The sequence below is a fragment of the Platichthys flesus genome, chromosome 15 (assembly GCF_949316205.1).
Source record: "Platichthys flesus chromosome 15, fPlaFle2.1, whole genome shotgun sequence".
NCBI classification, from domain to species: Eukaryota; Metazoa; Chordata; class Actinopteri; order Pleuronectiformes; family Pleuronectidae; genus Platichthys; species Platichthys flesus.
Window position 1 is genome coordinate 19,613,662 of NC_084959.1, and position 15,356 is coordinate 19,629,017.

At 42.1% G+C, this 15,356-nt stretch overlaps 1 protein-coding gene across 1 annotated transcript; it reads right to left on the reverse strand.

Annotated features, from left to right (window-relative positions):
- Window positions 1–2,115: 2,115 nt before the first annotated feature.
- Window positions 2,116–14,910, reverse strand: si:dkey-250d21.1 (uncharacterized). Its single transcript, XM_062405749.1, has 11 exons — window positions 14,552–14,910; window positions 12,684–12,804; window positions 11,246–11,353; window positions 11,123–11,159; window positions 9,134–10,929; window positions 9,020–9,050; window positions 6,925–8,690; window positions 6,737–6,785; window positions 4,819–6,617; window positions 4,436–4,472; window positions 2,116–4,287 (listed from the first exon to the last, which is right to left on the reverse strand). The coding sequence occupies exons 1-11, from the start codon at window positions 14,638–14,640 to the stop codon at window positions 2,753–2,755; spliced, it is 7,368 nt and encodes a 2,455-aa protein (XP_062261733.1). The 5' UTR covers window positions 14,641–14,910; the 3' UTR covers window positions 2,116–2,752.
- Window positions 14,911–15,356: the final 446 nt, after the last annotated feature.

Genomic DNA, 15,356 nt, shown 5'->3' on the forward strand with positions numbered 1-15,356 from the left:
TGAGTTCAGCCCTTTAGATTTTTTGGTTGGCAAAGGAATCAGAGCTCCAGAGCATCGTTATAAACGATTAAAGCTTAATTCTTTACAAAAGAAAAGAATATTGAATTCCAAGCTCCATGTCCATTGTTCTGTGAATGTGTTCAAAAGAAATAAGAGGCTGTTGCACAGGTCAGAGCTGAGCACTGGTTTTACAGGAGCCATTTCAGACTATCAGGTTTAAAGTTCTGAGCAATTATAAAGTAAATTTGATTCACTGCCTGCTGATTGGATGAATCTATGTACTGGTTGAAGGGCCCTTCATGTGTCACACAGTTAAAAATTCTTAAGCTTAATCATGGTGAGTAAAACTGTTATTTAAAGCTACAATCAACAAGTCGGTCGCTAAATAATTCAAACCAAACGTATTGCTCATACCATGAGGAGAATCTGAATTCAGGCCTGTGCTGCCAATTTCCCCTGAAAGAGAACCTTGAAATAAAATCCACTTAAGCCCTCTGTCTCCCCTCCAGAGTGTAGTTAAACCCTGGCTGTGTATGGACATGATTACGGAGTGCCACAGGTTTTACATCAGTGCAGAACCTTGACTTCCAGCAGGAAACCTGGTGCACGGGTCAATTACGTCTCTACCTTGTTTTGCTTAAAGATGGAGGATGTTCTCCACGCTCGGACGCACAGGGTGCACCTGAGATTTCAACTGTAGCGAGGTCCATGTAAATAAATAAAACACAGCTTGCAGGAAGTGTATTACTCTTGGCAGAGAGCGTAGACGTGGGGTTATTGTGAGAGGATGCTGGTGTGGAGCTGCCCTGCACATGGCTGCGCCGAGGCCTGCATGTGAACGCTCGCTGCGGCCCACAGTGGAGACAGATCCGTTTGCTCAGCAGCTGAGCGGGCACGCGGAGATGCTCCTTTCACACTGAGCTGAGCACCGACAATCAGAGCTTTGTCAGGCAGGCATCTGCTGTTACAGCTCACAGGAAGAATACGTCTCTTTAAAAAACGTGCACTGCGGGGTTATCAGTGTGAAAGATCAGGTGGCTTCATGTCAACAAAAACAATATGGTGGACTTTCCACAGCAGTGTATAGTCTCTGTTGGGGAGGTTTCAGAAGCACCGCCAGAATTTAGACGTTTAATCTTCAGCTCAAACTCAATGTGATATTATTAATGTGTCACTATAGATTCAGTCAGTACATTTTTTACCACTTGGGTTACTGGAGAGAACTTGAAATAATCAAGCCGACATAAGCTGTACAAGCTTTTAAACAGTATCTAGGTGATTATCGGTTTTACATTTAGTATCAAAGCTTAACTGTGACACTATATAAAACATATTTAAAGCCATAAAGGGTAATAACCGTAGAATCAAGCTTTTCTAAATGTCTGCACAGTAGCTATAACTGAAATGCCTTGTGGAAATTCATGGCAAATAATTGACATGAGACAGCAGTCCCACTGAATCTTAAGAATTACATATTAACTAAACCACAGCTGAAACAATGGCGCTCCGAAACCACCATTTGCATCACTGGCAATACAAGTTAAACCCGTCTCAGCATTGTCCCGGCTATATGCTTGAGACAAAGAGTGATGACATAAATATTAATCAGTGTCTAAAGATAATAAAATGTTGTATGACCTTATACCCTCACTCTAAACTCACACTCTCGATGATCAGTCAGTGAATCACCGGAGGAATTTTTGATTCAATACATCTTGACCTGAACTAGACGGTGGAATGGCTTTGAGTCAGCAATGATTAACAACGGCCTACTGTTATGCAAATTGAGAGTTTAGAAGAGAGAAAAACAATAATATATCAAAGTGAGACATACACAGCTAGTCAGTTTGAAAGTAAATCATACGGGTCATTTGTCTGTTTTTTTAAAGTGTAAATGTATTTCTAGCATCTGGTGATAAAATAAAAAATGTCACGCTGTCAAGCTGCACCGATTCAATGTTTGAATTCTTGCTGTTTTAAAGTCCCACCACATTCACTTTACTCCAGTAGGCAAATTACAGCCTCACTGCACCACCTAGTGTTGACTTGTAGACACGACTACACATTTCACACTAAGGTCTATCTATCTTGAGGAAAAACTCAAAAGCCATTAACTTATTTTTGGAGCATTTTATTACTTTTCTGACAAATATATATACGAAGGTTTTCCCATTAAGGAAACATTCTTTCAAAGATACGTTTACAGCAAATTGATTCCTGCAGAGAGACAGGAAACTTGGGAAATCAGAGAACATGATTGAACTAACTATGCTATTTGTGCCCAGGAAAGATAAAGGGTGCAATTTCCTCAATTATAATGAACTTATGACAGGAATACACAAGCCAGTCTTGTCATTTTGGTAATGAGAAAAAAATTGAGTTGTTTCACAGCCAATGGGACAATTTTAAACACGTGTATTATCATAATACATGGGGTGAATTATTAGTTTCGCATCAAGGCACAAGCATTGATAACTGTCAGTGGAGCATTGCTTTCTTTTGCCAAGATATTGGTCCCATTGGGCAGCACAACTGTACAAACTACACAGAAAACATAAAAAAAACATAACATGGGGCTTGGTTTGCAGGAACACAACAAAAGGAAAAGAATTTAGATCATAATGTACACAGAAATATTGAGTTCAGAACTTGAGACCTCAATGTGGATTGAGACAATAGCTGTTGAATATGTTTGTGGTCATCTCAAACCCATTATTCAAATCTGCTAACCGTGATGGAAGACCTTCAACTCTTACAGTGCATGGAGCTCAGAGAGAGACCTCTTCTCCTGCTGGATGAACTCCTGGAGGCTTCTTTTTCCTTGCCTGAAGTTGCTCTCCTTCCTGGAAAATGGCAAGATGACCTGGAGTCTGAGGAGAGTCTCAATGTTACTAAAGCTTCTAATCTGGGACGTCTTCAGGGTATCGAGCACGGTAGTAGGAAGATAGCCGGCCAGGGGATCCAACCATTTTTCCCTCCATGATTTCATCTCAGACTGAAGGGAGGTCTCATCTGGCAAGTCGTCCTTGTACAGGCGGAACACAAGACCACTAAGAATGCTGGTTTCTAATTTGGACATTGCGTAAGGCACAATCTCCAGACACCTCAAAGTATCCAATACCTTTTCAGTGAAGAGGTCGTCAATCTCTGCTATTGAGTGCTCTATAACTCCCATGCTTACTGATTCTTTGTAAAACTCACTCAAAGGCTCTAGGAGCACTGAATGCAACATTGTGACATGGAGTTTAGAAGCCAATGCGACAGCTTCCTCAAACCAGGCCTTGTGATGGGTGTCGACATCACTCTTCAGCTTATCAAGACATGCTTTGAGATCAGGCAAACTATTCACAGCAAGGAGCATGTCTAATGGTTTTCCCTGAAGAGAGCGACTTAGCTTCTTAGTTAAATTCAGGACATTTTTCTGCACAACCGTTGTAAGGATGAACTCAAAGTTTCTGATTTCATTGAAGAACTGTGATGCTTGCTGCTGGTTTGAAACACTTCCTTCTCCTTTCAGCTCATTCAAGCAGAGCGTGACTGATTCTAAAATCTCTACCATCACTTCGTGCATGTCATGACTCTTCTCCCAGTTTTTGATGAGTTTGTCCCGCAGCTCGTTGCCCTTTCCTTCGTCGTCCTGGAACACGTGAATGATCGTTTCTTCAAGTTTGTTCTGGCGTTCTGCATCCTCTGTGAACCAGTGTAATATTTTACTAATGAGAACTGCTCCATCAGCTACTTCTTTAGCAGAAGAGGATTTAGCCAGCCAAATATTAAGAGGCAAAGCAGAACTGACACTTCTTATGGCTCGAGGATATTTCTCAGCTATATCTAAGCTTACAGTCCTCATCAAAGCCCCGACTTCACCTACACTCAGCAAGGCCTGTCCTCTACAGTACTCCATGTTGAGCCCCCACTTCTCAGACAGGGCCGTCACGATAGCATCTGCAAGAGTAGCATGGTTTTCACTGAAAGGGATGAAAGCCAGTGTTTCCTCACACTGGACATCCGCTTTGTTTAGGTACCTGATGCATATGGGGACATACAGCTCCCTGTCAATTTCAACAGCTTGCTCAGTTATGATTGTGAAGAACTGAGAGTCCCAGAGTTCCTTGAGGATTTGTTCCCGCAGCTGTGGCTCATAGAAAGACACTGCTGTTGTTGATCCCTTCACAACCTCTAGTATCACTTCGTTATTAGCCAAATTCCCCTCTCCATCCTCGGGCTTCTTTGCTTCACTGGAGGCCTGCAGTTCTGTTGGTGTCTCTTGTTGTAATTCAAAGACTCCTGATAGCAACAATAAAAAAAATTAAATACCCCACAAAAAAACTTCACACACAGCAAACATTGAGCCGAATAACTGCTCATTGTCTTTATGTAGTCAGAACTTTATATACTGATCCCTTTATTATCTGGTGGCCATGAATGTACTTACCACTTTCCAACTTTAGTCCTTGCAAGGTTCCCATTACCTATAAAATAAGACAAACAACTTTGATTATGTATTGCCTATTCCTATGGCTATAAAATAACGTTTTTATTTATAATGCAAAGACAAAGTATAATCTAGGGCTACAATCAATCCATTATCGCTTAGTATTTTCTTAATCACTTGTTTTGTATCTAAAATGTCAACTGACAAAAAGATATTCTGTCTACCACCAACATTTCATTTCATTCCATTTGGGGAAATGGTTAACTTCCTGCCAGGAAAATCCCCTTGACAATGAAAATCGTAACAAAATGTTCTGTTGGTCAATCTATCAACTAACTGTCGCAGCTCTAGTATAATGTTAAGGAAACACAATTTTGATTTACCTGGGATAGACATCGACTGCTCTCTGGATCCACCTCTATACACTTCTCAATGACCTCTGGTAGTCTCTGCAGTGTTGTGCAGTGAGACAGGAGCATCACATGATCCATTCTGCTGCCTTTGCATAGAGTGTTTCTTAACAGATCCCTCATGGAATTCAGCGTTGTCTTCATCAGATCACACTCCATACTGACACTGGGCAGGACAGCAACAAGCCTCAGCAGTAAGCTAACAGTTGGGTGGCTCTTTGACTCAGGGTGCACAAGCGTTTCTGCAATAGATGATGGGGGAGCAACATCCTGGTATTTCTCACTCCATACAGTGGCCCAAATGTTGATTTCCTGCTCGGCTACTTCCGGTTCAGGAAGATCTGTAAGGTAGAGGCTGAACGGCTTGTCTGTGGACTCCGACAAAATCGGCTGGGGGTTGCACGCGGGCAGCAATGACAGGACCGACAGGGCCTTCAAGTGGCTGTCTGAGAAACTGTACTTCATCTCATCAACAAGACTTCTGAGGAGAGGAACACTCAGATTTTCTCTGTAATATAACTCAGGAGACTCATAGCTTTGGGCTTCCTCTGAGAAGCACACTTGCTCAGGAGCTACCTTGGTTGCTAGCTGGAAGGCCTGTTCAAACCAGTTAGTGTGTAGAAGGCTCACATTCTCTAACATTTTGTTAAGATTCTCTATGATTGAGGGGATTTTTTCAACTTCACACAGAATGTCAGCAGGGTTTCCACAACGGAAGACAGTGCTACAGTTCCGAAGAGGAGCACAGGCATTCTTCAAAATCACAAGGGTGACAATGAAGTCCATGTTTCTTAGAGCGGTAGAGAGAACTTGTGCATGCATCGACTTGGCTCCTGCGGCAGTAGAGCTTACAGCATCTAGGCAGCTGAGAATACCCTCTAATGTGTCAGCGAGTATGTCAAAGAAGTCTTCTCTCTTTTTCCACCTTGAGCAACAGGTTTCTGGAATTTCATCCAGGGCCTCTCTCGGCATATTTAGAAGCCCATCAACAGCCTGTGCCAACTGTCCCTCAAGACACGGAGAGTCATCAAAGAACAGCATCAAGTCTTCTGTGATATCCAACATCTTAGCTACTGAAGGGCAAGGCACACTTCCTGCCAGCCAGACGGCAAGGCCACAAGACTCACTGGGCGTTACAACAGAGAGCGGATAATTTTTCAAGACATCCAAAGACATTTTCTTCAGACTTTGGTAACCTGAGCCCAAATGCATGAATGCTTGCCCTCGACACTGAGACATCGGTAGGCCCCAGTCTTCAGTGAGAATCTTTGCGAGGTTATTTGCTTGCGTATCAACATGGCAGTTTTCATCAAATGGTAAGAAACCAATGAGCTCCACTTTCGGGGCTGATTCTCCGACATACCTGACAAAAACAGGTAGTTGTGTCTTATCAGCGATTCTAACAGGTTTGTCTGTGATCAATGAGAAGAATGGAGATTCCTGTATTTCCTTGAGTATGACATCCCTGATTCCATTTATGAGGAGGTTCACCATTTCACCATCACCTATAGAGGGCATGCATTTGTTCTCTCTTCCGAACCAGTGGCACATGCTGAGCTCCTGGATGAAAAGTTCTTTCTCTTCTTCTGACAGGTCAGAGAGACTGCTATTCTTTTTTCCCAGTAGTGCAGCCAGTCTGAACACTGTCGCAAGACTATGACGATTATCTCCAGTGTGTCCATTCTCATCTGCTGGTTTCATGTCTTGGTCTTCCATCTTGTCAGGTGACTTCTCGATGTTGGGCTCCTCCGCTTCCTCCTTTATAGAATCATCTAAATCAGAGAGAAAACCAGACAACTTAACAGAGCTTTTTGGGCAAACATTCAAAACATGTAATTGTACTCTTATTACTATAAATATGAAATGAAAACATATATTTTAACAGCCATACCTTCCATATTATTTTCAGAGTTTCTGTTTAAACTTTTGGATTCCTTGTCCTGTTGAGTATACACAAGTAAATATAATGAGTCATACAGTTAATAAAATGGACATTCATATAATTAATAGAAAAAGAGAAGAAAATAAGAGGGGAATAATGTTACACAGTCTATTTAATTAAATAATTAAAATTCATACCAGACAGATACCCTCCAAGGCTTGTGGTGTAACCTTCAAACACTGGGTCACCATGCGGTCCAGGTCTCTGCTGAAGTTGTTGCCCACCTGCAGCATAGCCAAACATGGGGACCTGTCTTTAGGATATGTATTTCTCAGGTACTCTTGGAACTTCTTGTGGCGCATCACAACACCACAGTCCTCCAGTGCTGTACTGGGTAGCACAGACATAATCTTCAGCAGAGCATTGATGTTCCCAAAGTACTGCATGAGTGGCAGACGAAGTGTGTGAAATATAGAGCTTGGGATGGTCGTGGATGCCACTTTGGTCTTCCAGGTTACTCTCCAACAGCAGAGCTCAGTGGCGAAGTTGTCTGCATCAGGAAGATCCCTGCTGTAGAGAGGAGGTTTGGACTTCAAGCTCTCAAACATGTAGCTCACTGTGACCGAGCATGGAACCAGGGAGAGGAAGTTGAGAGCCTCTTTGTGGTCTTCTGAAAAATGATCCTTCACTGCATTGATCAGGTTGTCTACCAGGGGCACACTTAGTCCATCTTTGTAAAAGCCAACTGGCTTAATCATGCCATCTCTTGGCAACGAGTTTTCAGGCACCTCAATCTGCACTCTTAGGCTCTGTGCAATTGCACAAGCCTCATCAAACCAGCTCTGGTGAAACACCTTCATATTGGTCTTTACTCGGTTCAGAGTGGACACAATACCACTGATTTGGCAAAGCTGGGATGCGGCACTTAAGTGGTCCTTCTGGAGACCTGCACTCAGCTCTCTGGTAAAAGAGGATGCATTCTTCAAGACCACCATGGCAATGATGAAATCAAACTCCATTAACTTGCAGAGAAGGGACCCAGCTTGTGTGGATACAGATGATTTCCATCTCTGTGGGTTGTTTTTTATCTTCTCCAGACATTCAACCAGGGGCTCCAGAATCTGCACCAACACCTCATAAGAATCATGCTTCTCTTGCCAACAGCCACAGAACTTCCCTCGATACTCCTGGACCTTTTCATAGCTCTCTCTAAGACCAAACGCTAACACATAGTCAAGCTGTTTTTCTAAAATAGCACTGCTACCAAAAAACATCAAAACCTCTTCAAATGTATCCAGGGCTCTTTTAATAGCAGGCACTGGGATGGATTTTGACCACCATGTGTTGAAAGAGTAGGTAGAGCAGTGTGTGCTTATAGCGAGAGGATATTTCTCCTGAACTTTGCAGGCAAAGGCTTTCAGCTTGTAGGAGACATCACCAGAGCCTAGGTAGGCTTGGCCTCTGCAGTTATTCAAATCAAGACGCCACTCAACAGTAACAATTTCCAGGAGACGCAGCACCATGAGATCACAATCAAGATCAGCCTCAAGGAATCCCATCAACTCCAGACGCATGACATCAAAACTATCCACAAATCGAAGGAAAAGAGGGAGATGATCTCTCTCCCCCAGTTTCACAACACTGTCAATGAATAAGGAAAAGAATGAGCTCCCCACTTCTGTGAGGATTCCTGCCCTGACAGCATTCTCGCACACAGTGAGAACTTCTTTCATTTCAGACTTGGTCACGTAGTCCACCTCTCCATCTTGAGCAGAAGTGTCACTATGTAGCCTGCTTTGACTGTTGTATGCGGCAACTACTGCAGATTGCAAAGCAGATTTAAGCGCCTCTCGATCAGTCTCAGCACACTTCAGTTCCACAAGCCTTTCCGCATCCATCTCTAGGTTTATGAGTTGTATTTCCTCCTCAGTGTCCTTTTCTGCATTGTTTCCGTGAGCTGCCACTGAAATGAAAAGTGGGAATGGTGGTGTAAGCAGAGATTCCCTAATGATTAGTCATTAGGGGACATACTGGTGAGTAATTAAATAGAAACTTAAAAAAAACACTTTAAATGTCAACAATATTTCTAAAACGTACACATTAAGTTGTCTTTTTCTTTAAAATGCACTATAGCTTTCATTCTGCAATTTTTCCATCTTAGTGCGTGGCAAACAACTTAAATTATAAATTGTGATCTTAAATGATAGAAAAAACTTGACATTATCCCAAGTGACTGCATGTTGAAACGGATGTGAACATTTTCTCCGGAAATGTATGTTAAAATTTGTTCACCTTTGGCCGGCTTCTCTTTCGTGTCATCATCCTGTAACACACACAAATGTTAAAACACAACCGATACATATACAAACAATTTCAACAGACATCTGCTTATAATAGCCGACTTACCATTTGCAGAATCCGCAGGATGTCTGGGTGCTTCTGGACATATGAATCCACCATTTGCTCAACACTGAAGTGCACGTCTTGGTTAACATAGACATATGCCATGCTGCACTGTCTTTGGTCCTCTGGTGTGCCTGTCAGGTAGGCGTGGCAGCGCTCCAGAACCATATGATATTGGCCATAAACATCTGCCTCTGCGTTTACACATGGAACAGTGCCCAACACTCTCAGCAAGCTCTGCACATTCGGGTAAAACCCAATATCTGGGATCTTGAGTGTAGCAAACACTGTGGTTGGTAGGATTCTGCGCTTGCTTGCATGTCTCCATTTCACTTCCCAGCAACCAAGCTCTTCGTAAAATGTGTCAGGCCTTGCAAGGTTGTTCAGGTTGGCATCTGCTACTTTATCCCTGCGAATGCTAAAATTGTGGTCAGCCATGTAAGAGGGTACTAATGACAGCCATCGTAGAATCCTCACCATCTCAGTGCTGAACACTCTCTTCACTTCTGCAACAAGATACTGTAAGATAGGTCGGCTCAGAGTTTCTCTGTAAAAGTCCTCAAGTGGTGTTTCAGCTGTGTCACCTTCGTCCATCTCTGGTTTGGTGACCTCAACTCCTAGTTTCTTGGCTCGGCCAATTGCATCTGAAAACCATTTCCTGTGGAATATTGCAAGCTCCTGTTGATATTTGTTTACCAGCTTTAAGGCATTGGAGATTGTGTACTGCAAGGTACTGCTGATGCTAATTATTCCCCTGAGACTTGAGTTGAGTATGCTCACACAACAGAGAGTGTTCTTCAGAACAACAAGCGTGATAATGAAATTGAAATTCTTCAAAACTGGCTTGAGCTTGGCCATCTGTTCAGCAGTGTCTTCGTCTACCTTTGAAATCATCTCATTGATGCAGTTCAGGAATGGCTCCAGAATATCTAACATAGTCTGGAAGGCATCAGTGCTGTGGTCCCAATTCACACTGACAGCTGCTTTGATCCGATCCACTTCTCCTTTTAAATGCCCGTATGTTATCTGGATCTTTCCTTCCAGTCTTTTGGACAGCTCTGGTGTTCTCCTGAGTAATGAGGCTACCTCCTCCACGGTGTCTGCAGCCTTCTGGATGGAGGGCATTGGCATGCAGCGGATAATCCAGATGTTGAAGGCATATGGGTCACTTGGCGACAGGACTACTTGTGGAAACTCCTGCAGAATTCTGCTAGTAAGGTCTCGCATTTTCTGACACATGCTGCCTGTAACCAAATAAGTGAGTCCCCTGCAGTGCTCCATCCTCAGCCCCCACTTGTTTCTCAACTCAGCAAGAAGCATGTAAAACAGATTCTCTGCATCCATGTCACATGGCAGGAACCCAATGAGGTGCTTTTGTGGGAACCCATCAACTGTGACAGACCTGATGAAAACAGGGATCTGCTCTTTTCCTTCTATGCTCGTCACATCCTGAAGAAGAATGGAGAAGAATCGTGCCAGTCTGAGGCTGTTTTGGATCTCCTCCCGCATGAGGTCTTCGCTGAACTGCAGGATTTCTGTCCTGTCAATTTTCTCCACACAGACAGGATTGAGTGCTTGCTGACCCCTAGAGCCACCAATCGACTCATCGGCATTGATGTTTGCACCATTGATGCTGAAACCAGTCAGTGCCAGAACTTCCTTAAAATACACTTTTAGAGTCTCTTTTTCTTTAGAGCTTGTCACATCCTCTTGGGTTTGGTTATCGTTTTGCAGTTCAGGCATTTCACTCTGCTCTCCAGGAAATTCTTGGGTCTCCCCTGACACTTCTGCTCTGTTTTCTAGTCGGAAAAAGAAAAAACACTCATTGATTTGGGGAGATGAATTTAAAAAAAATTGCAAATTCCGTCAGTGAATAATTATTTAAAACAAGGGCTTATACATTTGAACATCATCTAAAACTCAAGTCTAGTTGAGGTTTATGTCTCAAAAGGCTTAAATAAGGAACATTTAAAGGATGAATTAATGCAGTACCTTTTGTTTTCTTCACAGAAGAAGGTTCTTCTTCCGACTAGGAAAATGAAAAGGGCAATTATATATTTGCATTTTTCATGTGAAATTAAAAAATGCAGTCACTATAAACACTCAAACACTTACAGGATCTCTAGCTCGTTTCCTGTTGCAGGGCAGTTGGTTATTCTCCGGTGTCGTAAAGTCGAATATTGTTGGAACAGCATCATCACTTAGGACACAACCAGAGTCGATCTGAAAAACAAGAAGCAGGAGAACACACTTTTATGCACAGCCTAATTCTTCAGACCATGTGATATTAAAAGGAAATACATTTTACTATATGAAACATTTTATTCAATCTAAAATTTATAGGATCTTTAAATCAACATAAGCTTGATTATCTAAAAGAAAGTAACCAGATTGTTTTTGCTAAACAACTTTGTGTAATTTTTCAAAGGATCATGATATTATTAACAACAAAAAAGCTCATTGCCTCTTATACACAATATTTTAGTTGTGAAATACATTTTGTGAAGGGTATATTTCCCCCTGTTTTGTTACTTTTTTTGATTAAATTGTCACTTACAGTGGCTGCAGAAATAATTCAGACATTCACTTTTTTTGTTGTGGATTCATATTGTAAATAGGTAAGTTTTTCCATTTTAGCTCATCAATCTACACTCAATAACGACAATACAAAAACATTAAATCAATCAATTCCAAAAGTATTCAGTTTCAATTCAAAATGTTGTAGAAGCTCCTTTGGCTGGAATTACTGGTTTAGTCTGTGGCAAGTTAGATGTGAAAAGGTTTGGGACATTTTTTTCCCCTATTCAGATTTATTCGCCAGGTTTCTTGAGGGCACACTAAGTGACGGCTTTTTAAACAGTCAATGTAACAGCACTTGCCAATTTCTCTAAATGTACTATCATTCCTCTTTCAAAATCATTTTCTCTGACAGAATATTTAAGGCTGTTTTTTAGCTAAACATCTGTAATCCTTTACGTTGCTTGACAGATATTCTCGATGGTTTATTTCTGCAGTGAAGATGAAAGGACGTGCCATCGACTCATTTATAGTTATAACATCCTGCAGGTTAGATGCTGACTAACACTGAAAGACAAACTATAGACTCAGAACTTGACGCTTACTGAAGCTTAGAGCCCTAATGGTTCCTAACTTCTTGCATGCAAGAAAGATCTGTTTTAACATTATAAGCTTCACAAAGTCTGGAATTAGAGCTTATACTGTTGTATCAAATTGCATTAGACCGTTCAGATGTGCCTTGTAAACTGGTAATTCTAGTTTCCCTGGTTCAGGTGTGACAATAGAATAATGTGTTAAAGTTTTGACAGTTATGGTACAGGCTCACCAAGAGGAGTGAGCAGTGATATACTGGTGCTATAATAACAACAAAATTATGATACACTTTTTAAAAACTGTTTCACTAGAGCTTTTATTAATATGATTAATTACACCTGTGTTTATCTACTATTTCATGTCAACATGACTGGTATGGAAATGGTCTACTCTGTTTCTAAACATACACAAAGGAATAATGGACAATGGATTAGTTTCTTACCTGTTCGGAGATCATAGAGGGCTCAAAGTGCTTTGCACAAAGTCTGTGGAGTTTATGCAACTGCTCAGCAGGTTCTGTTGACAAGTCCTGGCGACCACAGTTGATCAGCCATTGTTTACAGCTGAAAAATACAGAAGGGACAGATATAAAGCATTGGGGTCACAAATATACATATACATGCATTTTCTTCTGTACTCTACATAGTACCGATGCCAAGGATGTCCTGTTTGGTTTTGTTTATTTTCTTCACTAAGCTTTATTAAGAATGAGGACTCTATGTATTCTCAAGTTAAAAGGTTGAATAGAGGTATTGATGAAGTTGGTTTTATTCTTGTCTGTTAGTTAGCAGGATTACATCAAGACTACTGGGTGGATTACAATGCAATTTGGTGACAGGATGTGGTCTGGGTCAGGGGAGACCCCCTTTAAAAGCTTGTGCCGGTGTGGATCAGAAAATGGATCCAATTGTGTCTGTTCACTTTCTTTTACATTGTGAAATAAAGCATTTTTCAACATTTCCATTGTATGAATGGACTGTGCCTTGACAGTAGACCGTGCAAAACAAGTTGTGTTTACAAATTGGGTTAGATAGTTTTGTTTTCAACACCAAGTACTTTTCTTTTAAATTGTGAATTTATTGTGACAGCACCCCCTTGAGGTCAATGACTGTTTTTTTTTGGCACCTGAGTAGTGGGTCGACTAGTACATACTTAGGCCACTTAAAAAAAGCCAGGAGTGATAATTAATGACTTCATGACTGGGCAAACGCACACAACCATGACATCACCTCCCAACTCAGAGAGATGCTCTTCTCGGTGTGTTTCACACATAAATAGGTGAAGTCATGTCTGCATCACAGCATGGATCTGTCCCGCTCACCACCTGACTCATACAGATGCATTCGACCACAACCTCAGGGTTTGCAATGATACAAAATGTAGTTGCGATTTATTACTGCCTTAAGATTTTGCAATCTTCCATCATCCATTTTCTTCCTTCTCTTATTCTGTCTATCATATTGTGTAAATAATGCAGGTGGAAAATAAGGGAGGATTAAAACGCCTACGGGGCAATGGGCTTCACCTCCCTCAGTAGTTATACTGACAACAGTGTAACAGCAGAACGATGGGTTAGAAATCACTAACTCCCTGCAGGGCTGTGGTGTATCAGTCGGTGTTTCCTCTGAGTCAGAGCTGGAGCCGTCACTCAAATGCACTCCTTTAATTTATCCGAATTTTCAGTTTTTTAATCGCAAACACGGATCGTGTAAAACGAGCCTGATCTCGCGGTGGAGTGACGGCGCCAGTTGCGACGCGGCCACAGAACACAGAAGGCGCTAGATTGTTATTTATTAACACGGACATCACCTGTTAAAATAACGCAAACATCAGTTTGAATGTCCCTCGATGTGCTGTGGTGTCAGTCTTCATACTTTTATGAGAACCAACCACAACGGCTGCAGTATGACTGAGGTAGCTTCGTTTCCCGTCGCTATAGACAGTCCTAACGTTACACACCTCTGAGGCGGTAGGTGTCGTGCACCGATGGCGATTTAGATTACAACACAAAAAAGTTTTTAACTATGGTTTATTGTTGTTTGTGATGCCTCTGAACAAAAAGACACGCGGACAGAAACAACAAGGAGCAGCAGCGTCCTTCTCCGGCTCGAAATGACCGCTCGGAGCCCATTTCGTGCGTTTTTTTTCCCTTTCGAGAGTAACTAGTCTGCGCCATTTTCGACGGAGTTGTGTCACTGTTAGCCAACATGCTGTGAAGCTAACGCTAACAGTTGGCAGCTAACGCATTCATTGTGCAGGCTCGGGACTCGTTTTAAACGCCAAGTTCAGATAAATAAACGCAGCTCTTACCGCTCCGGTTCCGCAGGGAAGCTGAAAAGTGCAGTGGTCGATTCCCCTCGCTGGTAATCACAGCTCACCGCGGCGCAGCAGTCAGTCATTTTGGACTGCAATGTAGCTAGCTAGTAAGTTAGCTAGCTTAGCAGGCGGTTGCAAGCGGGCTAGCCTACTCTGAGCAAACCTGCAGCAGAGTCTACAGGCTCATGCCGGGGGGGAACCTGCAGCCCTCCCTGTCGAGTCTCACTGTTGTTTATGCGCAGCGTCTCTTTTGCGAACTAAGAACCGTCTAAGTCCATGCTTCCAGAAGTTGATGTTGCGTGGTGAGAGTCGCCGAAAGCGTGTTATCCCATCAACCAGGAACTACACCGTGCACTAAGACATGTTCCCCAGCAGAGGGCGGAGTGGCTCCAACAGGCCTGAGCAGAGTTCCAGTGAGGAGAGCAACTGAACAGGTCCTCCACTGTGTGGGAGCCGGAACTGGTTAATACACACCTTTTATCAAGATATGATTTTATTTATTAGGAAATGCTTTTGCCCGCTTGCTCAGGCTGACACAGTTTATAATAATGAATAAAACAATAGTATATGTAATAATGATTCCTGAGCCAGTGTCAACTGGTTAGACCAAGGTTTTTTTTCATAACTTGGTAACATGTAGCACCAGATAATGGCTCAATTCTCAGTTCAGTCTGCAAAAATGTTCCTTTCAAATATTTTTGTAATCAGCCTCTTAAAAGTTACGAGAAATAATTTGACCAACAAAAGAAGTGTACTAAATGTACTGCAACATGTGCCTGATAATAAAAATACAAACGTC